At 35.5% G+C, this 26,694-nt stretch overlaps 1 protein-coding gene across 2 annotated transcripts; it reads left to right on the top strand.

The window, feature by feature from the left end:
* The first annotated feature begins 10,032 nt into the window (after positions 1 to 10,032).
* nek3 (NIMA related kinase 3) lies at positions 10,033 to 21,692 on the top strand. 2 transcript variants are annotated; one of them, XM_007236714.3, is made up of 13 exons: positions 10,033 to 11,216; positions 12,668 to 12,761; positions 13,303 to 13,400; positions 13,494 to 13,577; positions 13,969 to 14,036; positions 14,329 to 14,415; positions 15,902 to 15,956; positions 16,046 to 16,246; positions 16,485 to 16,593; positions 16,713 to 16,880; positions 20,251 to 20,385; positions 21,271 to 21,391; positions 21,511 to 21,692. In XM_007236714.3, exons 1-13 carry the CDS (start codon positions 11,100 to 11,102, stop codon positions 21,575 to 21,577), a joined length of 1,404 nt encoding a protein of 467 aa, XP_007236776.3. In that variant the 5' UTR covers positions 10,033 to 11,099; the 3' UTR covers positions 21,578 to 21,692. The 2 variants fall into 2 exon arrangements, with proteins under 2 accessions (XP_007236776.3, XP_007236777.3); XM_007236715.3 differs by lacking the exon at positions 12,668 to 12,761.
* Positions 21,693 to 26,694: the final 5,002 nt, after the last annotated feature.

Raw genomic sequence — 26,694 nt, 5'->3', positions numbered from 1 at the left:
GAGAGGAGCTCTCAGGCCTGTTAGGTATTTTAACTACCGTTAGCTAACTGGCTGTTTCAGCTCTCGGTGAAACGCGATCTTATTACTGAACTACAGCGTGGTTTAAAAGCTGCTGCTGATTGAGAAAAACACACCCTGTGCTGGGAGAGAAGGTCGTGAATCAGCTCTTAAACGGCGCTGGGTGTTTGTTTTGTTTCTGAACAAGCAGGTGACGCTGCAACTGGATTTTATAAAGATATGAGAAAAGAATGCTTTCGTCGTGGATTTAACATGAAAAGGTAAGCTGCTGTTATGTTCTGATCTGTGCAGGCAGTTTATGCACTTAGCGTAACTCCGTTAGACAACTAACTTACAGAGCTAGCGTTTGTTGTGTCTCCGGCTTAGTTTTCTGCAGTCCATGATTTATTAGCTAAGGTGTTTAGTTTATGTTGACCCCAAACAGCAGCATTCACTGCATTTTGCATACTATAAACTAACCGCGTGAATCCACTGTACGTGCAAGTTAGCGTTAACTTCATCACGAACGAGTAACGGATTAGTAAACGCACTCTTGTCTTTTTTTTGAATCCTCACAGTTTCTGTCAGAAAACACTGAAAGAAAACTTCTCCTCTGTCTCTGTTTATACAGCGATGGTTTGGGTTTAAAGCTGGGTTTGTTGTGCTGGATATTTGGTTAGGAGCAGGAGATTTTATAAGATGTGTGGCTGCATAATTGTGAACTGAGATCGCGGTCTGTGAAGTTACACCCGCAGCTAACCAGTGACTTTAAAAAACAAATAAACACAGCTGTTACTGGACTTTATGGGTTTTAAAAATGAGTTAATTACTTTTAAAAGACTAGGCTACTAATGTTGACCCTGCTGAGTCCAGCTGATCATCCAGAAATAAACATTACCTATGCTGGTCAAAAGCTATTTAAAGAGCTAACCTCCCAGAGTGTGTTTGTTTGTTTTTTTCTGGTTTTGAGCATTTTTTTAAGGAGGTGTACGTCTGTGCTGCAGTAGAAGAGTGTAATTTTAGAAAAGTTGCTGTATTTGTCTCACTGTCTTAGATAGTATAGACTTTAAACATGTTACTAAAAATTAACACTGGACCGTGTTTTTAAATACTTGCCATTCTGGATGTCCTGAACATTTTCATGCATATTTTTTATGTCGGTTAGTTTTATTTATATAAAGTAAGACCTGTAGATCTACTTTATTGGATAAATTGATACAGCTACCATGAACTGTTATGTTTCTGTTCTGTAAAATCAGGCCCAGTTCCAAAAGACACAACATCCTCAGTGTCCTGGAGCTCCAGCTGAAGCACTGGCCACTCCACCTTCTCCATCCCCACCCAAAAGAGGTTGATGAATATATGTTAATACATTAATAGCTTAATATTATTACTCTATTTGTTCTTATTACTGACTTACTGGGGGAACTAATTAAGGGACGGAAACACACACAGAGAAATGTGTTGGCAGTGCTGTTGCTAATTGTACTGAGTGTCTGCAGTGTACTGGGAGGATTGTGCTGGGTGCTTATTGTTTCTCAGGTGGTAAATCATGTTTGTTGTTGAATGTGCATTTTTTTTCCTTCCCATCTTGTAAAATCCTGCCTTTGCAGTCCACTTTAAAATATTTCCAAACAGAGAGGTGTAATACGCTCTTTCGATCTTACAGCTGCTGCTCACACTGCTAATAAATAAAAAACAAACCCAGTTGATTTTATCGGAGCGCCAGTACCCAAACCCGACTGACTAAAACTTTCAATCGTAACCACCTTACACTTAACGATTGAGATGACACGACCGCAACTCAACTGCAGCTCGACTCTAGCCAGACTCTCGTGATTTTATCCTGACTCTGGAAATTTGTCTGCAACTGTGAAATCATTGGAAAATCGTTAGGTACCTGAACACTCTTCTCTCTTCACCCTTAATGTAGCAGCTACCCACTGAATAACTGTTAGCCTGTTCTATAGCGACTGTAATTTCCTTCTGTCTGTTTCTTACACTCTGTAGGTACTTATATATATTTTTTTTATTGAACGTGGCAGCGTGCCGACAATCACAAGTATTGCAAATGTTGGGATAAATTTCAGCCAATTTAACTTTACTAGAATGTGCTCTGTGTACTCTGCAGGTACTTCTAAGGCAGCTAGTTGAAGGCGTGATTGAGGTCCATGCCAGAGGGGTTCTGCACTGTGGCCATAGAACATCCTGGTTCAGATGTACAGTTAGGAACCACGCCTTCATCTTCTGTTCTTCTGGTATGGGTTTTCAGTGAACACTACAGGCAGAGAACTGTCTTCGTAGAAGCTACCATTACTGAATAGAGATTCAGGTCAAAAACATTCCTTAACGCTCAGTCACTGTCTCTAATTTACTTTTCAGGACCTTCCTCATGAGTGGTTTACCCATGAGGCCAAATCCTCCACAGTGGAATCATCCTGCTGTGTGTGAGAGGTGACCCTTCAACACCAGCACGGAGATCACCTCAAAGAAGTCTCAGATCATCTCTCCACCATCTGCTCTATGACCCCTGGCTAAGTATACACCACGACACAGCCACCACATCAGGCACACCTCAGTCAGGTACCATATAAAACAATAATAATAATAATTTTAAAAAATCTATATTTTCAATCTCTAGTTTAGAGAGTTCTCTAGTAGAGCTGGGCGATTGATCGATTTTATCGATAAATTCGAATTTATAGTTAAGGACAATGTGTTTTTATGAAAATCGATTTTCTCTGAGTTTTCTTTTTCACCACAGACGCTTCTCTGTGGGCACAGAGTGAGCTTAGCTAGCTCCCTCCATACCTCCCTCCCTCCAGCGCGCGCACCCCCCGCCCCTCCCTCACTCCCTCCCTCCCTCCCTTGCACGCACAAACACACACGCACACAAACACACATACACAAAACACATGACGGCGGAGCTTAAGAGCAACTAGCTCCGTGATCTGGAGTTGGTTCGGTTTTGCGGCGTCGGACGTAGACCAAACAGGTCCTCGCTGTAAGGTGAACCAATTTATCACTATACCTTAAACAGAACCATGTAGCGGAGTGGGAGAAGTGCTGCTACCATAGGAATGAACGCAGCAGCAGCAGCACCAGTTCACCATTCAACCTTAAACAAGGAACTGTCCCTGGCACATCTTCCAACCGTGTACCAGGTTTTGTATGCACTACAAGTTAAGATGTTTTGCATATTCATGAGAAAAGATCTCATTTTATAGAACACTGGCACTTATTTAAATGCTTTGTTTTGCAATTCTAGCCCAATAGGGAAAAGTATTTACTTAAGAGCATATAAATTGTACTTGTTTTCTATTGTCTACTTTGTAAGTTTTATCAAAAAAGGGCACCATTTCATTTATTTCTATTAGTTTTTAAGGGTGTGTTTATTTATTTATTTATTTATTAAGTTTGAGGGTGCATTGTGTCAGTACCTAAACTATGTTGGAGAAAGCTTTCTAAAAGTCACTAGATGTTCTCACTGTTTACAATAGTTTTTTTTTTTTTTGCTTGTTTCTGGTTGCACTTTAACCACAAATGGAACATTTTAAGTGAAAACAAATTAAATAAGAACTAGTTTTTAACCATTTCTTTATCATCTTTAGTTTGATTTTTAGTAGGGGGAAAAAATCGATTTAAATCGAAAATTGGATTAAAAAAAAAAAATCTAAGATTTTTTTTCCGGCCATATCGCCCAGCTCTATACTCTAGTTTAGAGGGTTTTTTTTATAAAACACACCTAAGGAAAATAGCAGGTATTAATAAAGCTATTGATTCCATACTTTTAAAAAGGTAATGATTTTCTTTAACTATATAAATGTTTTAATCGTTTTGTGTATTGTATGCTTTTAATTGCTTCCTGTTTTGTATTTGTGTTCATGTACTTAAGGCTTTAATCCTTTTATCTTGATATTGTTTATCTTTTGATGTTTATTAATTACTCAACTGTATTTATCTTTATGTAGTATACTGTTAGTGTTTTAATCCATACACTTTTTGTATATATTTCTTGTATTGCTTAGTTACTTGCTTTATTAATGGTTATTGTATTGGTGTTTTAGTCTTATTTTGAGCTTATATTCATTAAAAACATTTTAACGTTTGTCTTTTAGTGCTTTAATCAATTAATATTGTACTTACCTTTTACTATTTTACTATTAATCTTTCTGTACTTAATTATACATTATTTTTTATTTATTTTTTTATAGAATTAAAGGCGGGTTTATTAATTGTATGTCTTTATACAGGATTTTATATTTGCATTGTATATATTTTTGTTTCATTTAATGTTTATGCTCTTTGTCTTTTTCAGATTTTTACATTTTTAATTTGTGTATTGACCCAAGGAGTATGGGTTCCTCTCAAGGTTTCTATCTCTCTTTCTGAGAGAATTTTCTTTGCCGCTGTCTCCTTTGTGCTTACTCAAAAGAGGTTTGGACTTTTTTTTTTTTACTGTTCTTAATTTTGTATGTTTCTTAACTTTGTCAATAAATGTTTTTTTATTGCTATCACTTTTGTCTGTTTATTTGATCACACTATCGCTAAGTTTCTTGAAATAATTTTAATATTTTATTAAATGTGGATTTGATGCCCACATTCAACCACTTTTTAACACTTCAACTAAACACTGAAAGAATAAATCAGAAATTATTGATTTATTATTAATGTAATGAACAGAGATGTTCTGAAGTTAAAAGCTGATTATCCCATGTGTCTCATATTCCCAAATATGATAAGGTTGATAAGGTCATGTCAGCTCCAAGGACAATTTCAGTTTTGTATTTCAGTGAAAGTTATTCCTTTAATTGAATTTATATAAATAATGTATCTGGTAATATACAAAGGCTCTCAGTGTTGTTACACCTTTTTGTTATACTTAAAACCAAAGTGTAATTTTCAACAACTCGCCTCTATGTGATGTTTGACCACTTAGGAATTACACTGACATTACTTCTACAAGTCATGGGATAGTAGGTTTGAGGCTGATCATGAAGTGTTACCTCAATGTATTGGCCAGTAATTTATTATTGAAGGTTATTCATTCAAATTTATTGTGACTGGTGGTCTGCCTACAATTGTTTGTGCAACTCTGAGAAATATCTATATACAACTTTTAAAACAATTAAAGCTTTGGGATTTACATGTGCAAAATTAAGCCCTGCATACAGAAATATACTGATAACTTTCTGATGCTTTAAAAAATAAGAATCACAGGAATCAAATTCCAAAAGATAAGCATTAGCATTTCAGAAGTACTGTCCGAGGTCAGCATACACACTAGAAAAACAGAGAAAAAAAATCACAGTTCTTACAGTCTGCTTGTCTTACCAGGTTCCATGAGACACTGCAGTATCCCTTTATTCATCCAATAACATAAATTATACATTAATAAAACATCTGTTTTATTAGAAATACTTGTTCAAATTACAAATTAGCACCCACAACTCCACAGAGGTTGGAGGACCATAATTTAATATAATTATATATTTAAGTTACATGATTTTGAGCATATTGCTACATTATTTTGCCTTTCAAAAAATGCCAAGTGAGCAAATCAAATCTAAAACTTTTTTTTGTTCCCCCTCTGCATGTGATACATAGAGATCAGTAACATCTTTCAGTAAAAATGGTCTGTAAAAACAATATGAAATTTGAAAAGGAAAAAAATACAAGCTACAAAAAATGTAACTTTCAAAATAAATTCATGGTGATCACTTGATTATGACAGAAATGGACACCTGCTAAAACCACATACCTATCCTTTTGGTTTGAGGTAAATCTGTCTACCACAAACCAAAATATACAATTACAGTAGAGGAATCCTGCTTTAAGATATTTGGCCTCAGATGCATCAGTAGCACTTTACAATTAATTTACATTGTTTAACCATACTTATGTTAGAATGCCTCAACTAATTATTATGACACTAGTTAAGATATTAATTCCTACAAAATGTTAAAACTGATATCGCAATTCATCTTTATTTACAACATTCTTAAGCATTACAATTTAGAAATGTTAAATAATATTTACCACTTAATTACCACTTAATGTTTATTACAGTCGTAAGTACTGTTATTTTTTTACCCTGATTGTAAAGAGTTACAGATGCATCAGTAGCTGGGTAGAACAATATGAATATGACTGCTGTCTAAATAAATTAAAAAGGCATTTTTTTTTCGGCAGCCTCACGCTGACACAGGGTCCCAAGCAGTGATGTTAGTAACGCGTTACTCTAATCTGACTCTTTTTTCAGTAACGAGTAATCTAACGCGTTACTATTTCCAATGCAGTAATCAGATTAAAATTACTTATCCAAGTCACTGTGCGTTACTCTCTCTCTCTCTCTCTCTCTCTCTCTCTCTCTCTGTCTCCACCTCACACACACACACCACGTTCCCTTCCCCATCCCCCTCCGCTCTCCCCCAATCACACGCGTCTCGCTTTCTCCCCTGTCTCTCTCTCTCGCGCGCTCGGCGTGTTTTTAGTTTCCGCCCATTCTCGTTTTTCCGCCAGTTCTCGGGCTCCCTATCTCTTTATAAAGGCGGGTTTTCCCGGCCACGTCCCAATTCACTAGCCAGGGCAGCGGTCTGCACAGATCTGATTGGCAGAGGAGAGCGTTTGAAGATTTTATACCACACGTGATTGGTCTGTGAGTTTCCCATGCGGCAGAGTGCGTATACCGTAAAGACAAGAAAAGTTCTGATGCTTTAAATGAACACTGTCAAAATTAAATCCTTCTCAGTAGTTTATCGGTTTGGGTCCGCATTGGACAATGTCTGGGTCCGGACCCGGACCGCAGTCTGCATATATGTGATGCCTGGCCTCGACCATATACACGGTTCTGTTTTATAAAACCACTCCTTGCTGCCCTGCAGAGAACAACAGGTTCAATATTCAGTTTTACAGTGTTAAATATGTCAGGTCAAGAAAGATTTTCTTTATTTTATATATTTTTTTTATAAAAACAAGTATTTATGTTAAGTGAAATCAAGAAAGACCATATTTTATTTTTTATAAAAAAAATTATTTATGTTAAGTTAATTCAAGAGAAATGGTCTTTTAATTTTATAAAAATAAATAGTTCAACTTTAAATGTCTAGAGATACATTGAGGCTGTTAAAAATGCTTTTTCCAATAAAGGGAGTATTGGCAAAACTGGTTATAATTTTTATGTTAAGGCGGCGGGACGTGGTGTGTGCAGCTGCTTAAAGTAACTAATAAAGTAACTTGTAAAGTAACTTAGTTACTTTTAAAATCAAGTAATCCATAAAGTAACTAAGTTACTTTTTAAAGGAGTAATCAGTAATCGGATTACTTTTTCAAAGTAACTATACCATCACTGGTCACTTGACCCTGCGCGGTCGCGCGCAAGGCACACTAGATGGGCTGCAGCAGCAGTTCAGTTCAGCAGGTCTTCAGCACAGCACGCACGGCAACAGATAGGCTTCTTCTCCCCCGTATCCCACCAGCCAGGTAACATACACATCAAGTAAAATCGTTTGCCCTCTAAGCCGAACGTAAAATCATTTTGTTGTGCAGTAAAATGTCTCAGTGTCTCACTACTAAGCATCTTTAGCCGACTGGTCACCAGATAAACTAGCTCTAGCCCAAATCAATGATAGATAACGTTTATAATGAAGTGTTCCACGTGCGCTAAAAAGTGCCCTTTTTCCCCCCTGAGCCCTTGCCCTCCAAAATGTCTGTGCACGACACTGAACATACTGGCTGAAGTGCTGCTGACCAGAGGAGCTACCAGTGCTTTAACTCAGCATGTTTGCTTAATATCTAATGATACATCCTGATCATTTTATCATTTACTATTGAAAATATAATCCTTAATGGTCCTTAAAAATTTTGAAAAAGAAAGAATGTTTTTCTTACAGAGTTATTTTGGAAAGGTAATATTTTGTTCAGACGGCAATGCTAAACAATCTATAAACAAAGAGAACAATAAGTCTGTCCTATTCTCAAGAGTAGCATTAAATACAATAATTCAGCTTTTGGAAATGCATTGAAAGCACACAGAAGGGAAACAAAAGGGATTCACCATCATCCGGCCCCAGCAACGGATTTCTGTCTGTGAATAATGTGTTCTATTTATTTAACTCATATTGTCAGGTACTGATTATGCACCTGGATGTGACTGTTACAGTCAACACGGGAGTTCTAGGCTACAGAAGCCTAATAAATGAAGTAAATCCCTGAGCAAACACAGCTGCGTCCACACAATCCAGTGTATCAGCCAGCAGCATGAGCGGAAGCAATCTATTCGCTGCAGAAGCGTTTGATTGTGTCTGAGCACAATCAGCAGCTTTCATATAGCATTAAATTCATGGAGATAAGGCCTAGAGACACCATGACCTAAAAAGGCATGTGTCATTTCGGCTGTAGCATTCATCTGTAGGAGATAGGAGTAATAGATTTTTCAATAAAGTAGCCTGACCTACTCATTTCACCCTAGTGGATGGGGGAGGACTGGGAAAATGGATATTACCAGTTAGTCACAGCACATCAACCAGTGTACTTCAATTTCAGAACAGAATTCATCCTCACAGTATTTCCTGCTGAAGGTCCTGAACAGTTTTAGAATAATTTTAAATATATATTTTTTTACTTTCAGTTAAATGAAACCTACCCTAAGGATACACATACCAAATTATATATATATATATATATATATATATATATATATAGTTTTTTTTATAATTAAATTACTGACTTATTTTACAATTGCCATCATTTTTACACTTCATGGTTCTCTAAGGTTGTGGGAAGTTGAAATTTCATTTGTCCTTCATTTTCATTGATTTTATATTGTAGATTATTAAACTGGACCTCAAAAAAAAGGTACACAAATCTTTTGTTTAAAAAAATAAGACTCTTCTGCCATCTAGTGGTATACAGAGGGCACACACATGGGATTAAAAACAGTATTATCTGTAATAAACGAGTAATCATTTTCAAATAATTCGGCATGTCACATAGAAAGCCTATTTAGGCCTGGGCCTGCTACTGAGAAAAAACACCCATTATTTTTTTTAGTAAACTAACACTGACTTAAAAATGTTTTATTTGGTTTTTTAACCATTTTAGACCCTGCATCCTTTTACAGTGGACATCATGTATTTTCTTTATTTTAAAATGTTTTGTTGATCATAACACTATTTGAGAGTTGTTGTCCGTCAGAATTGACCATTATAAACCAATAAGTCCCCGCCCACTGCACTGAAAAAAACAGTAAACAGAAAGTAACAGCTCATTTTTACTAATTTAATGTGATTTAGAACACATTTTCTCCAATCATGCTTTTTAACTGTTTAGGGACAGTTTATTAAATAGAAGCGCATGTACTGCGCATGTGCGACTTTAAATATTTTAGGTGTGTAAATACTGCCAAGCTAGCTGTGTGTATTTCGATAAATGGAGTCTCTCGTACCTTTATTTATTAATTTATCGTGATTATTTTGAGCTGATTCTCGACCTTTTACCACGAAACTGCTGCATCACAAACGCGTCCAGAATTGCCAGGTTCGCGGTTTTACCGCTAAATTAGGCTGCTTTTAAAAATTACCGCGGCCGCCAAAAAAAACAAAAAAAGTGGGTGTTGCCTTGGGTGTTACGGTGGGCAAACGTGTAGAAGTCCAGACTAAACTCAATCTTCCTTGAATTACAATAATAAGAACCAGGAGAACATAACTATGGGAAGTAACTCATTGCAATGACTAATAAATAAAACGTTACTATTGCATTTTGCAGTTCATCACAAAAGGTCAAGACCAAAGTAAAGCTTTTATGTTTCTTTTCACAATTAGCATTTTCATTTTAGATGTGACTGTGAAAAACCCTTATGGTAATGAAAATGAAATGGTAAAAAGCCTTATTCATTTAAATTTAATTTTTTGTCACATATGACCCGTGCTCAAGGGAAAAAATAAATTGCAAATTAAATGATTTAATTTAGTTTTTTTCTAAACATGTTTAGAAAAAAAGTGCAAAACGTTATTTGCATTTTCATTTTAGTGTTTTCATTTCAATTTTATTTTTGCCAGGATTTACCTCCCATACATTACAACATAAAGGACAGCATGAAAAAGAGAGAAAGCGAGAGAGAAATCACAGAGTAACCAGAAATCACCAGGCGATGATAAGAATGTTAAACAGGAGAGAATAAGAGAGAAAAGAGTTCAGGAGGGGCAAGAACAGAAATTAGTGAGTAAAAGTCAGTTTTTTTGCTAATTATGTTACTATTAAATGTTGACTGTGATGTAAAACTGTTATAAAACTCTTATAAACAAAACTCAACTCAACTTTATTTATAGAGCACTTTAAAAACAACAACAGCCGCAACAAAGTGCTGTACATAGCAAATTATAGGATAAAAACTAAATACTAGAAACAATAAGACAAATTAAAATATAAGTATAAATAAAAATAGTTTTAGATAAATCTATGAAACAAGTAAAGTAAAATAATATAAAATAATAAAAACAGAAATAAAATAAGTTAAAAATAAATAAATAAAACAAGAGCAAAGTTTCAAATTGGTCGTACACTTAGTTGTTCTGCCATTTGCTTCAAACGTGTGACAGACATGTATTTTGGGCTAGTTTAAGCTTCTGAAGGGCGGGTTTTAGACTGACTTTTGACTGGATGTTTTTTGTTGGGCCTGGCAACCCTGGACGCGTCACACAATAACACGGAAGTATCGTGCTAGACAGCGCTTCAGTCCCACAGACTGTAGTTATATTACAGTACAGCCCAGTCTCAGTGAATTAAAGCTCAGACTGTTAAATTGTTACCTGAACCCGCGCTGTTCTGTTAAATACACAGACTTTACTCGCTCTCAAACGCTGTACACGTACTTTAGCGATTAGGAGTGATGATAATAAACTCATATGTAGTTTATTCCTGCCGTTCTGTCCCTCCCAGTTTATTATCTGCACTGTAATATAGCTAGTTAGCGTAGTTAGCTGAAGCTTGACACATGTTTTAATTAGTCGTTTTATTGATGAAGGTGTTTCTATAGTATCTCTTCCTCTCGTTCAGCTCAGCTCTCGCAGTCCCCGGGTGTTGTTAGAGCTGGGGTAGGTTAAATGGAGCAGTACTCGGTGGTTAGAGTGATTGGGACAGGCTCTTTCGGGCGCGCTCTGCTGGTTCAGACTGAAGGCAGGGGAGAGAAATGGGTCATGAAGGAAATTCGCCTTCCGAAGGTAAGTTAACTTAAGTTAACCAGCTAATATTTCTCTAAAGATATGTGTTGGTGTGATGCATTTACTGTCTGCACATTCCTAATGTAATTTACTTAGTTCTGTTCTGTAAGTAGTAACTTACCACAAAGGTAACTAGTTCTGTGGTTGGGTTTTATTTGTTCACTGATTATTTAGTTTTACATGTTTTTTTCTCGGCCAGAAAAATGTAACTCAGTCCTGCATATAATTGGGTTTCTTTGAGTTTCTTGAGTGTAATACAATTATACTCAATAACATACTATATACAGCTCTGGGGAAAAAAAAAAGAGACCACTTAAAAGTTTCTTTGATTTTACCAAATAAAAAGCTGTAATATAATCAAGAGGAAGAGGGAAGATCACAAGCCATCAAACCAAGCTGAACTGCTAGGAATATTTTGCACCAGGAGTGGCATAAAGTTATCCAAAAGCAGTGTGTAAGACTGTTGGAGGAGAATATGCCAAGATGTATGAAAACTGTGACTAAAAACCAGGGTTATTCCACCAAATACTGATTTCTGAACTTTTAAAACTTGCATTATTTGAGATGTGAAAGCTCTGCATCTTTTTGTTATTTCAGTCATTTCTCCTTTTCTGCAAATACATGCTCTAAATGACAATATTTTTATTTGGAATTTGGGAAATTCCAAATTGTTGTTCGTAGTATATAGAATAAAACAATGTTCATTTTACTTAAACATAAACCTATAAAAAATATACCTTTTTGTTGTTGCCAGCATTGATCTGATTAAGACAATTCACTTAAGATAAAAAGTACTCTACAACCACACAGGTACAGTCGCACAGCTTACATAACGTCACAGTGTGTGTGTGTGTGTGTGTGTGTGAGATTTCAGATGAGGTTGTTAAAGAGTCACTAAACCCCTAACTATGTTTTTTCAATGAATAGCTGAAATGAGTTCATTTGAAGTAATAAAACATACCAGTCCTGCTTAAAAGTTTTAAAAACATTTCCTAACCTTTAAAAAGCGCTTTTATTGTGGTAATTTCGGCCTCTGCAGCGCCCTCTCAGGTTCAACTGTGCTATAGGTGTGAATTATGTATCTGTGTACTTTGGTAAGCAGACACATCACAATATGCAGATCATTCAATCAATAATACTGCCCTACTGCTGACGTTCAACCATCTGCATCTCACCTATATCAGTCACACTGCTGCAGCTCAGCCAATCAGCTCTCCCCCTGCCCTGCCTCTAAACCCATACATCACCCACAAGCTTAACTGAGTGGTTATATTTAGCAGTTGAGGAAATAACATGGTTCAAGGGGAAGCCATGTAGACACTATATTTATGTGGGCTTAATGTGGGGGCACATCTAAGGACATGTCCCCAAAAACAGGGGAAAAAAGTCTGGTCACTATATTCTAAAAATAATTTTGCTTACCACCTCTGACTGAGTGTCAATCCAAACAGGCTGAAAGTGGGATGAGGACTACGAGAAGAGAAGCTGTGCTCTTGGCAAAAATGAAGCATTCAAACATTGTAGCTTTCAGAGAGTCATTTGAAGGTCTGTATGCTGCCTTTTTAATTTTTTAAGAAATAAAAATTAAGTTTTTGGCCTTGGACTTTTTTCACTATCACATCTTTCAGCCCATAATCAACTGTTTCTCAATAAATCATCATAAGAACCCTTGAAAAGGTTATATTATATATTTAATTAACAAAGTCATAGCCATGAACACAGCACATCTGAATATAAAACACCACACATAAATACATATTATAGTCTCAATTATAATTTAACATTTTTTTTTTTTTTTTTACTGTTTTGCTTTTTCATGAAGTGTCAGTTTACTTCTTGCACATAAGGGAGCGCTGTTCACCAAAAACACAGGGTTGTTATTTTTGGGACGTCAAAATAATTTGTCATATTATCTCTGGCCTTTTTGCCTTTTTGCCAGTAGTTAAATTAAATTCATACCTTTGTTAGAGTACTGATTATTCATAGAGTTTCCAATTTCTAACATTAATTATTTCTCATTACATGACTCACTTATCAGCTTTATAATGCAGTTATGCACTGTCCGGCACACTCTGTCTCTCTTCAGATGATGGCCATCTGTTCATCGTGATGGAGTTCTGCAGTGGAGGTGATCTTCTACAAAGGATACGGCTGCAAAAGGGCTCCCTGTTCTCAGAAGATGTGGTAAAATGAAGAATAATTTCTACAATTAAAATTTTTCTTCTATTTCTATTTTGTTTATTTGTCTGGCACATTAAAACAAAATTGTCTCCTCAGATACTCAAGTGGTTTTCACAGATGTGTCTGGGTACAAAACACATTCACGATAAAAGAGTGCTTCATCGGGACTTAAAATCAAAGGTAAAGAATTCAGTTATTGTACAGATAATATTGTAAAGTTAAATAAAAGGTCTTCTGTTATTTAATTTAATTAAATAATATTTCAAAATGCTTAGAATGTGACATCTTAATTTGAAGTATTTTAATATTTATTGCATATATCATGTGTCAGTCCTGGATTTTTTTTAAAATCTAAATCATGTAAAATTCTTCTTTGCTCTTTTTTTTTCCTTAAAAAGATATTAGCTGGTACTTTTGGTGTTATTAAGCATAATTTTAAGGATTTTAGGATTCTTGTCTATTGTAATTTATAATGGTCATTAATCAGCACAAGCACATTACTGTGGTTTGTCCACCAAGGCAGAAATTTTGATTTTATTACCTTCCCCCCTCCACTCTCTTGTTTCTTTAGAACATATTCCTGACAGAGCACGGTACAATCAAACTGGGAGACTTTGGGTCAGCCTGCACTCTTAACAGGTAGTGTACTAAAACACTTCTAACCCTTTCTAATGGAGCCACTTTCATACTATGATTGGACTCAATTCAATTTATTTATTTTTTTACAAATGTCATACACATTCATATATCTACATTCATTTCAAGGCTGTAAGGTTCACTGAAGATACTCCCAAAAAAGGCTTTTATAATGTTTATTACAACCATAGGCTTAATATCCAAAATCTAACCCCCTTTTTTTGCTAAAATGAATGTTGATTAAAAAAAATCTTCCTTTAACATCATGGATGTTAAACACTTTGTTCTATTGCAGTGCAAGAGCCTATGCCCAGACGTATGTTGGAACCCCATACTATGTGTCTCCAGAGATCTGGGACAACCAACCATACAACAACAAAAGGTACAGGATCATATTTTACTCTGTATTTATATACCTAAATATAAACTTTTAAGTTATATCTTGGATAAGGACACACAGTGTTGTTGTGGAACACCAGAAGCTATTTAAGCACTAACAGCATAGTTTCCCTAGAGGGTAAATGTGGCCCAAAAGTGCGCCACTTCTGTATGTGGTATAGAAATCTGATAGACCCGCATATCCAAAACGTGGCAATACAAATCAGTCTGAATTAAAAAAAAAATCCTCAATAATGTGGCAAAAATGACCAAAATAAAGCATTTTTAATGGATTGGAAATGTGAAATGTTTATACAACTTTTATGCAGGTCTGGTATGTTTTAGTACTTTCAACTCATTTCAGCTATTCACAGATAAAATATAGTTTTGGGTTTTGTGGCTCTTTAACAACTTTATCTGATACTGTACACACATACACACTGTGATGAGATTTAAGCAGTACCAGTGGTGTTGTAGAGTACTTTTTATCTTACGTGAATAGTCTTAATTAAAACACTAAGGGGAGTTTTAAGACAAGAAACAAGAAAGGTGATTCTATATTTACACTGTATGATACACTACAAACTACACTATATAAGCTAATATATGGTTAGTGATTATTTATCACTAAAAGGGGCGATGAGGGAGTTAATTAATGAAAACTAAATGAAAGCATATTCCCACAAAACCTGTTAGATATTAGTTTCAAATAGTCTCCTATTGATAACACTCTAAAGTTTTAGATCTCAGATAAAATTTTAAGTTCAGATAAAATTTTAATTTGAGATAAAGTTGAGGCATATTGGAGGCTGCAGAGACCAAGGTATCACCTTGCTCCGGGCAGAAGCTAGACATTTGTGCTTCTCAAAACAAAACTCACACAGACAATGACCAACATGAACTTGCATGGGTATGAAGCGGTTGTGAACACGGCATGTGAAGGAACAGGTGTTGTACTGATACAAATGTTCAGAACAGACCATTACTGACACTTATGCTCAGAAAACTCTTTTTTTTATTTGTATGTATAAATACAATATAAAATATATAATAATATAATATATATATATATATATATATATATATATATATAATATAAAACATAATTTTTTGACTGTTATCTGTAAGACAATCCTCTAACATCTTCATTGAAATAAGAAACTGCTCTCCTCTTTAAATGATCTTCTTTCCTTATTTATTATTTTTATTGTTATCTGTTGAATTTGAATCTATTTTACTGTATATTAGTAACTGGAACAAAATAATAAGGATAAGGAACTTCAGTTTAGTGGTGTAAACTGTTCAGACGAATGTCAGCTATAGGTTACATTACAAAGATAGTGTACATACATAGCCTTAAAACATCAGATTTGGTGAGAAAATTTAAATTGGCCACTTTAACTGCTGTGTGATTGTAGCCTTTGACACGTAAATTAGCTGTATGCCATTCTCACGTTGTGTGTGGGTGTGTTTATGTGTATATTTTACAGTGATGTCTGGTCTCTGGGCTGTGTCCTGTATGAACTCTGCACCTTACACCACCCGGTATGTAATCTATATGCCCTTTTTTTACTACAAAAATGAATTATGCTATATGCATTCATGCATTTATTTCTTTGTTGCTTCTATTTTAGTTCCAGTCTCGTAGCTGGAAGAATCTGATTTTGAAAGTTTGTCGCGGGTCATATGCTCCTTTGCCACGTCACCTTCCCTATGAGCTGCACTACCTGATTAAACACATGTTTAAAACCAACCCCAGAGACAGACCTTCCATACACACCATCCTCAACTCTCACCGTGTGTCCCGACTGCTTCTCAAACACCTTCCTGAAGAGGTACAGAACTATTTTCAGACCAGACAGTCTTATAGAATACACGGTCCCTCCGCTCCTGTATTTATTCTGCTGCACAGCAGATTCAATTCAAATATTGCAAGGTTTTATTACAGTAGCAACAATATTACAGACTCATTTATTTGCAATTATTACTTTTGTCTTTTTCCATGTCAGCACTTTTTATAATGACTAACTGAACAAGTTTAGGATTACATAACCCTTTCATTTTGCCACGCAGAGCAAGGAAATGGTGGAGGAACCAAGAAACCACTGGAGAAAAGAAGAAGGAGAGAATGTGGCCATGTTTCTGGGTCAAAAGAGCTTATTGACCACATCTACAAATAAAGGTATACTATACATACAGTATTGTATCAGTAGGATTTATAAGGTGCTTAATTTGAAGCAGAATATGTGCATTTTAATGATAAAGAGGACCACCATTAATCTGAGTTATTTGTTCCTTCAGGCAGGTCTTCTAATGTGTCGTCTCTGCCAGAGAGTCAGAGTGGTGATGTTGGCTCTCGAAAGAAATGGGCAAAAGGACCTTCCAATACCGTGCTGGAGGTCCTAGCAAACGCTGACATCATTTCCTCAGTTGGCCTGGGATCCTCTGAAGGGTCTGACTGCAGATCGGGTACAGTAGCATTACTCTAATAATAGTTTATTTCAGCAGTGTTTAAGAGAATATTGCCCTTGCTCCCCTTGTCCCCATCATTCACCATGACGATTGCCAACACAGGCATCTGTTGCAGACTTAGCTGCCAGGTTGAAACTGCAATGGGTGAACTGGGTGGACAAGTGTGTAAAAATATACAAAATAACATATTTTATAGAAATTAAAATATTTTATATATTTCTTTACATATGTGTATCCTTTAAGGACCCTTTCACTGCTTATTTAAAGGAGAACTCCGGTAGTAAAACATAAAAAAAGAGTACTAACCTTTGTTGGAAAGCCCACCTCTGCTCTCCTACAACTTTCTGTGATTCAGTAATTTTGTGCTACCCCCCCCCCCCCCCACCAAGCACTCACTTACAACCGTGCTTTGGGGCATCCACTTGCCCCTGCGAATAAATCACGTTTTACACCACTATCCAGGCTCAAACTAGCTCCAAGCCTCATTGGTAGAATCCAGAGAGCCCTGACATTAAAAAAGGCATTAGGAACTTTAAAAGTGCACAAGAAGCTTAATTAAAAACCAATGTTTACAACCCATAATGTTAGCTAATGTCAGAGTGCTGCTATCTAAAGTAAAGTCATGATCAGTAGAGAGATAACAGCGCCTGGAGATAAACTTATGCTACAAGTAAGCTAGTGTTTTCTTTTTACGCTTCTTGTGCACTTTTAAAGTTATTATTGCCTCGTTTTAAATGTCAGGGCTCTCTGGATTCTACCAATGAGGTGTGGAGCTACTTTGAGCCTGGATAACGGTGTAAAAAGCGATTTATCTGCAGGGGCAAGTGGACGCCCCAAAGCGTCTGTTTTAAAGAGTGCTGGGCAAAAAGCACAAAATTGCTGGATCTCTGGGTTGCTGGACAGTGGGTTATTCAACAAAGGTTAGTTCACTTTATCATGTTTTACCCCACCTGAATTTCACACTGGAGTTCATCTCTAATGCTGGTTTTGTTTCCCAGACAGGCAAAGCCTATTTCTGGACTACACATCATACTGAATAAAGATTCTCTATTTAAAGAAATATTAGTCCAGGACGAGGTTTATTTCCAGTCTAGAAAATTAACTCTTACAGGACCAATAAGCCATAACATTAAAGATGTGACAGGGGAAGTATATGTTGGTTATACACTGGTTATATTTTTACAGTGGAAACTGTCAGGTTATGGGATCTACACATTTGGAATATTGAAAATCAGCCAATACTGATATTTAAATTGATTGTGCTTGTATGAATAATACAGCCCCACAGTTTAGGTAAGATGTGCTACTGATTAACATGTTCGGTAAAATCACTTGATTTTTTATTATAACAGGACATTAGGGGCTCATTTACTTGTTTTAAGGAAGAATAACATTGACAGGGCCATGGACCTCCAAAGATAATTGATGTAATCCATGGAGGGCCCTTGGAGGACGACGTATGAGATACTTGTTCATCTAAAGGTGTTGTTAAATCCATGGCTAAAGAGGCCAGAATTGTTTTAGTGGCTGAGTTGAGCCTACATTATTTTAGTCAAGTGGTTTTAATGTTATGGATGATGGGTAAATATATGACGCTACACAAGTTGTGTTTAAACAGTGACAACACAAAAATCTGTTGTTCATTGATGTATAATTTTTAAGCGTACTTCACCAACATTTTTCCTCTTTTCTTTTTCCTGCACAAATTTCACAACCAGCTTCTTCCTCTTCTTTCTCTTTCCTTCTTTGGTCTCTTCAAATGGGCCTCTTCAGGGTGCTCTTATTCAGCTTCCTGTAATATTTCATGACTTTTTTTTTGACTGCTTCCTTTTTTCTTTTCTTTTTTAACATTTTTCATCATTGCAGTGGTGGCTCTGTGGTTAGGACACTGGGTTATACTGGGTTGTGGGCTTGATACCTTGGTTTGCCAAGCTGCCACTGCTGGGCAAGGCTCCTATCCCAAACTGTTCCCTGTCTGCACACAGAGCACAGACTGCCCACTGCTCTGTGTTCACATGTGCTCGGCATATCTCTGTGTATGTGTGCACACTAGTGATTATGTGTAGTGTATTCACTGCATGCGGTAGTCAAATGTTGCCTGTGTTCAAGGCAAATGGTGATTGTGGCTGGTTTTGCCTATATAAATCATATTCTTGCCTTTATATACATTAAAAAAAGTAAAAAAAATACTAATAATACTTAAGTAGTCATGTAAACAGCATCATCTGATTTTAGATCTAAGTAAGAACTTTCTATCAACTTTGTATCAAATAGCTGGATTTTAACTATTTATCTTATTTTTCAGTGCGTGTAAACTCTAAACTTGATTTTATCTTGTATTTCGCAGCCAGTGCCTGTGTGCAAACAGACTGTGGTACCAGAAATATGCAAGCAGTGTTTAAAACAGCACCTACAACATGGAGACAAAACACACTAAAACTGAAGGATTGATATTCCTTGTATTCCAGTGTACAGCATGATGACCTGGCTTCTAGTCATCACGACTCTTCACAGATGCCACCTGTGTAACTGAAACAGAATCCAAATGTCAGCAATTGAAAGCAAGTTAAAGATATGCTGGACTGAAACTACATTTGTACGTTTATAATTGACCCATTCTTTACATAAGAGTTTAAATACAGTCTGACTAGTCTAATTACTGTCAAAATTGTGTTGTATTTAAAATAGCTTAGTGTTTTGTGATGATCTTCTAGAGCTAATTCTAGAGTGACATAAGAATTTACCAATGTGTCTGAAGTTATAAAGGGCCTTCGGAGATCATACCTCTCACACTCGTATTTAGATGACTGAAGATTCACCACAGTCAGTATTCAAATAGCTTTTGGTGCTTACTATCAGTGACACTGTTGCTGCGTTGAATGGACAAGGCTGCAGATCAAACATTATAAAGACTCCAAAACATCAACCTAAAGTATTTACTGTGAAAAAAATACTACTAAGTAAAATGTATGCTATCTGCATTAGCATTTGCTGTGATTGCTAGCTAAAATTCCAACAGGCTTATATAAAATTAACTCTGCTTTGTGTTAAGTGCACTGAGAACTCATTGCCTGCTGGTGATATTGTTGCATCAAATCTCAAAATTAACAACAACAATAATTATGTTTATGTTTTTGGATATTTAAAGTGCAAAAATGCTTACATTATTTGCAACATAGTACAATACCTTAAGAATTTAAAGCAACCTTAAGACATGAATTACAATAAAAAAAGTTAAGTATGCACATTTTGTTACTTAAATTTTAATGACAAGCTTTTTTCCAGGACTATCATTTCTTTTCAGAGGATCGTTTGATTATGTGATTTACAAGTTTTTTGGTCTATTCTTTCTTGTGCTTGACTACAGAGGAGGTGTGTACAGAGACACAGAAGAAGAGAGAGAGAAAGAAGTGGGACAAAGATCCATCTGTGAGACTTTTGAGCCTGCTGGGGAAACTTCCCCTCAGCACAGCCTTCCAAACCTACACTATCCACAGACACAGTGAGTGTGTTTATTATTTTTTTTTTTTTATCTTAATCCCGTCGCCTCCAAAAATATTAAAAATCTGCTCTTTCAAACGGTTCTGCCTACTGTCACACATACTTCACAGAAAAATATAATTTTATTGTTCAGCAGGCTGTTTATTTTACAAAACACGAATCAATAATTCAAATATAGATCAGTTATTTGGTTTGGTTATGCCTTGCTGCAGACAATATTGTAAAAAGGTAAATAAACTTTAAAACATTAAAAAAAAAGTTGTATAACCATCTGCAGATTACATTTATGTAGCACACTTCATGATTGGTTGCTTCACAAATATTTAGAATGAGTTTATAATTTTTCTATGCATCCATCCATATATTCAACAAAATTCACTGTTCAGTTCACATCACAGTACAACCCCCACGGTTCGGTATGATTTTTTATTCATTTTTTCCATTTCAAGTAAAAACAAGGGATACAATAAAAAAAAAATATATAGCACTTTTGGAAAAGTGCATTACATTCTTAAATTATAGAAAAGGTAAATAAAAAAGTGCATAAGTAATTTTCTTAAAATCTTGGCCTGCACATATCTGATTGGCTGAAGAGCATCTTTGACATATTTACAACACATGTGATTGGTGAGTTTCCTGAAGCACAAATGTTACATTGCTTAAAATAAACACAATCAAAATGAAACAGTTCTAACTTTTACCCTCTGGATCCATTCAGTTACCTCTGCACTAGGCTTAGCAGTAATGGCAGTCTTAGCAATTGGCTTAGCAACTATGTACATCTTAAATAAACTAACGGAATTAAGCTCACTAATAATTGCTGACTGGTGGCAGTGGAGTGTACACTACTGTGTTCCTGAAGATAGCTGCGTGTGATATTGTCTAGGTGCTGATCCTCTGCAAGGACCTTTAGCTGCAGAGCAGAATGATGATGATTCTACAGACGGACCTGAGGACATCCTCACTGACCACAGCAGACTGGAGCCGCGTTCAGATGATGAAGACACGTGAGTGACGCAAACTTACTTTTTTTCCCTACTTGCATTCCCCTTTCATTTCTCTTAGTTTCTTCCCTTTTCTTCTGATATGTGCCAGCACAGCTTCCCTTTTTGTCATCTGTTCACAGAGACTTTGAGGAGGATTGCCTAATTAACTGGACAGATGAGTTGGAGAGGATGGTGAATGAGCATTAAACATGTACGGGATATCTGAATACTGTTCTTATTTAAATTTAATCATTTCTGTAATTTATCATTTGATAATAAATGTTTTTTTGTCCCAAATAAATAACAAATACACTACACTTAATATGTTTGTGATTTGTCTTTTCTATGGATTGTTTGGGACTTTATCTTGTATCTCAGGTAAATGATGAGTGTTTTCTCATGACAGGTGTTGTCTCTTTTCAGTGGGGTTGTATGAATAATTGTATTTTTATCATTATCACTTTGTGTTTTCACAAAATACACAAGAAAATGTCTTTGATTACATCTTGAATAAAAAACTATTATCTTTTGAGGTGCTAAAACTAATTAAAAATCCTAATTTATTAAGATCTACATAAAATTAGGATGTCCAGCAGAGTTATCGCACATTTCTTCTGTCCATTTACTACAACCCTAGTTTACAGGGTGTTTTTTTTTAACCCGCACCCTATGGCATAGGGACAGATGTTTTTGGAACCAAAATGCAGAATCCACAACACAAAAAATACATTTTATTAACAAAAGGACTGTTATTATTATGATATTTAAAAATAGGAATTAAACAAAATACAGCTCTGGAAAAAAAAGAGACCACTTAAAATGATGAATTTCTTTTATTTTACTAAATCAAAAACCTCAGAAATATAATCAATGATTTTTTGCACCAGGAGTGGCATAAAGTTATCCAAAAGCAGTGTGTGGTTGGAGAACATGCCAAGATGCATGAAAACTGTGATTAAAAAACAGGGTTATTCCACCAAATATTGATTTCTGAACTCTTAAAACTCCTTATGAGTGTGAACCTTATGAGTGTGAGAGTCTGAAAGCTCTGCATCTTTTATGTTATTTCAGCCATTTCTCAATTTCTGCAAATAAATGATCTAAATGACAATATTTTTATTTGGAATTTGGAAGAAATGTCTGCAGTTTATAAAAAAAACAACGTTCATTTTACTATAAATAGCAAAATCAGAGAAACTGATTCAGAAAATGAAGTGTTCTCTTAATTTTTTCCAGAGCTTTTATTTTCGTAATTTAATCATCTGTTATATACTTACATTCATAAATCTGTTTTTGCATTTTATTGTGCACGTTTTTTTTGTTTTAGTCCTGATTTAGTGGGAGGGCAGGATCTAGTCAGTCATTGGCTGCTGGGGATAAGTCCCACCCACCAAGTATATTCTACACACTCTGCTACATCAGCAAACACTGGCAAGATTTACCTGTTCCAGATAATAGTAAACCTGAAAACATAGATAAACTGTCTGGGATTTATCAGCTATTTTTTTAAACTATAAAACTCTTTTTAATACGTTTAAATACTAAAACAGTTCTGTCCATTCATGGTTACGGATTGTGCCTTTTGATAAAAAAAAACTAGGTCATACTAGGTCATACTTCAACACTACACACCCCATTCCTCAGAAATGAAACAAAAAAGGTTATAAAGTGGACACAATACATGATGATGCCATGACGTTATTTATCCACTAGATGGTGTCAAGATTTTGTAGATTGCTGAACTGGAAAGACTGGTGGTTGCATTGAAATGTATCATATAGGAATATATGAATATTTAATATTTAGTATATTATACAGTAAATGAGCTATAAGTATAATGTAATATAATGGCTATTTTCTATCTATTATTGCAATATGATTTTATTTTTAATCTAAATGTATTTGTTTAAAATTTTCTAGTCCTAGTTTTTCCCTGGGTAAGGTTTTCCCACAAACCAGTAATGTGTGCTAATATGATTTCATATAACCAGCCATTACTGTAAATACAGAATCATTAGGCATAACTGTGTAATATTTGTCTCTTTTTGAGATGGACCACTTCATTTTTAATAATATTTTCTTTATTTTTTGTTACTCTATTACAATATACAAGTGTTTCTTACACCTTAGTTTAAATTTAACATATGATTTCATCTGCATTAGCATTGACAAATCTTGCCTATTTGTCTGACCTTGAAGTTTATAGGCGCAAGAACAAAAGCGAAAGTGTGTTCACGCCCAGCTTAGTGCAGCGTTGAAGTGGTCTCCAGTGACTGTCGGGGTCTGTTAAAGATAAGTGCTCCTTGCTGTATAATTGAGGAAATGCAGGGCTGGCATCCAGGCCTTATCTGAAAGACACACGGGGTGCCCCCAGGGCTAGTGCTTGGCCCCCAGGCCTTTTTTTATTTTTCCTCTCTTACCTCAGTCAAAGCCCATTGTCTTATGAGAGGCAGAGATAAAAATGAAACGGCAGGCAGGGCTGGGGCTGCTGGGATGATAGTGGCCCGTTTGCTGCAGGGAAGGTCCTATTTTGGTCAGTGTGGTCTTGGGCTATTGTATTTGGTGCTTGACTGGGAGTGATGGAATTAGAGGCAGGAAGGAAGAATTAAAAGCATGTTGTGGAGACATCAGACATTATTAGCAGCTGTGTCTGGAGTGAATCAGACATGTTGGGTCTAATTTGAACTGTTGTGCAGTCTCCTGTAAACAAGTTAGGACAGAGCAGAAAACGTCTAGCCTTATTTTTATTAGATTGGGGGGGTGCTAGATGCTAGGGGTAAAAAGCACATGAAATATTTCACTTTCGATTGGTAATGAAGTCCTCACATCTTTAACATTTAAAATATCTCAAATATAATAATAATAATAATAATAATAATAATAATAATAATTATAAAAATAATATTATCTAAAATTAAATTACAAAAACACCTCATTCACATTCATAGGCTATCCTTGTTAAACGAAACACAGTAGGCAATATTGAAATCAGCAAAATTATGGTCATGCCCGTATATTGTACAATTTGTAGCAATTATCATGATAGGCCTATAATACACAGCTTTGGAAAAAAAATGAGACCCCACTTAAAAATTATGAGTTTCTTTGATTTTACCAAATTGAAAACTTCTGGAATATAATAATCAAGAGGAAGATGGATGATCACAAGCCATCAAACCAAACTGAACTGCTTGAATTTTTGCACCAGGAGTGACATAAAGTTATCCAAAAGCAGTGTGTATGACTGGTGGAGGAGAACACAAAAGCACACCTCAGGCGACTCTGTTTGTGGCGTGCTTGCAGAAATGGCTTCTTTCGCATCACTCTCCCATACAGCTTCTCCTTGTGCAAAGTGCGCTGTATTGTTGACCGATGCACAGTGACACCATCTGCAGCAAGATGATGCTGCAGCTCTTTGGAGGTGGTCTGTGGATTGTCCTTGACTGTTCTCACCATTCTTCTTCTCTGCCTTTCTGATATTTTTCTTGGCCTGCCACTTCTGGGCTTAACAAGAACTGTCCCTGTGGTCTTCCATTTCCTTACTATGTTCCTCAGAGTGGAAACTGACAGGTTAAATCTCTGAGACAACTTTTTGTATCCTTCCCCTGAACAACTATGTTGAACAATCTTTGTTTTTAGATCATTTGAGAGTTGTTTTGATGAGCCCATGATGCCACTCTTCAGAGGAGATTCAAATAGGAGAACAACTTGCAATTGGCCACCTTAAATACCTTTTCTCATGATTGGATACACCTGGCTATGAAGTTCAAAGCTCAATGAGGTTACCAAACCAATTTTGTGCCTCAGTAAGTCAGTAAAAAGTAGTTAGGAGTATTCAAATGAATAAAATGATAAGGGTGCCCATACTTTTGCATCGGTCAAATTTTGGTTTAATGCATATTGCACATTTTCTGTTAGTACAATAAACCTCATTTCAATCCTGAAATATTACTGTGTCCATCAGTTATTAGATATATCAAACTGAAATGGCTGTTGCAAACACCAAAATATTTAGAACTAAAAATGATTAAGATTAATAGGGGTGCCCAAACTTTTTCATATGAAAAAGGTCCTTGCACATAATATATAATAGTTGTTCTCGTATAATATATATATATATATATATATATATATGTATATATATTTTTATAAATAATTTAGAAATAAAAAAGAATAAAAAAATGAAATCATTATTGAATCATTATAATTATCAAATTATTATTATTAATAAAATGGTAGTTTCATTTCAAAATCATGTACATGTTCATTGACTTTTTTTAAATAAATCTTTAAAATCTTTAATCTGTATAAACTTTAATCTTATAGTTTAAATGCCATATTTTATATTGTGTAAAGTATCTTATTACTCTGAAAGGGCTTTACATCTGTTGGCAACAAATCCTTAAATAATAGGATTTTAGATGTTAATTCAAAATCCACTTTACTATGTATCTCATAATTTTTACATACATTTTTTATTTATGTATTCTTTCCTACATTAATCATAATGTATTATACTATGATGTTTTTGCAATGTTTTTCCATAGATTACAGTATTGCTGTTCTTTCCAGCAGTCTGAATTCAATACAGAGAAACACAGAGCATTTCCCCTCTCAGGAAAGGGACATGAAGTCACGTCTGCTATGTCTGGAGAATAACAAACACATCAAGCTGTAAAAGTCCCATTGTAAGAATTGTTTGGATGCACAATGGTTGCATATTGTGAACTAACAATATGTGTCTTCTGACTGGAATCTCGCTCCTCTGATCTGCTGCTGGGTTCCTTCCTGTGTTTTTACAACGTTGTTTTCTCTCGTGTTTTTTGTTTAAACCGCAGATTAATTTTAATTCTGGTAGGTGTGAAAACATTACAGATGCAGCTGCAAAAAAAGCGTACACCGGTACTGGGCAAAAGTTGCTCACATGAGTTACATGAGAATTCTCTGTTCACACTTCATTCAGGATTTCCTCTTACTCTCGCTACTTAGAAATGCTTCTTGTTTGTCAAAATGTTGCAAGTGATGCATGACCTATACTATACTTTGTTCAGTGTAGTAGGTTGACTTGCGCGATTGCTTAAAAAATACAAGTAGTTAAATATTTTTTACATTAGTTATGGACTAATGTTATATAAATGAGTACAGACATGCCGGTCTACTGTTAAATAGTAAAATCTAAATATTCAAGGTAAACTGGATATTTTATTTTCCACTTCAACCTGGATATGAACTTTGAATTTTTGGTTTCTTAGCAAGGAACATAGTTATTAAAGCTTATATTTTCTCCTGTCTAGGGGTAATTCTTGTGTTTCTTGTGTCATTCC

This window comes from Astyanax mexicanus, chromosome 18 (genome assembly GCF_023375975.1).
Source record: "Astyanax mexicanus isolate ESR-SI-001 chromosome 18, AstMex3_surface, whole genome shotgun sequence".
Lineage (NCBI taxonomy): Eukaryota > Metazoa > Chordata > Actinopteri > Characiformes > Acestrorhamphidae > Astyanax > Astyanax mexicanus.
This window is presented reverse-complemented; position numbering and strand designations above follow the sequence as displayed.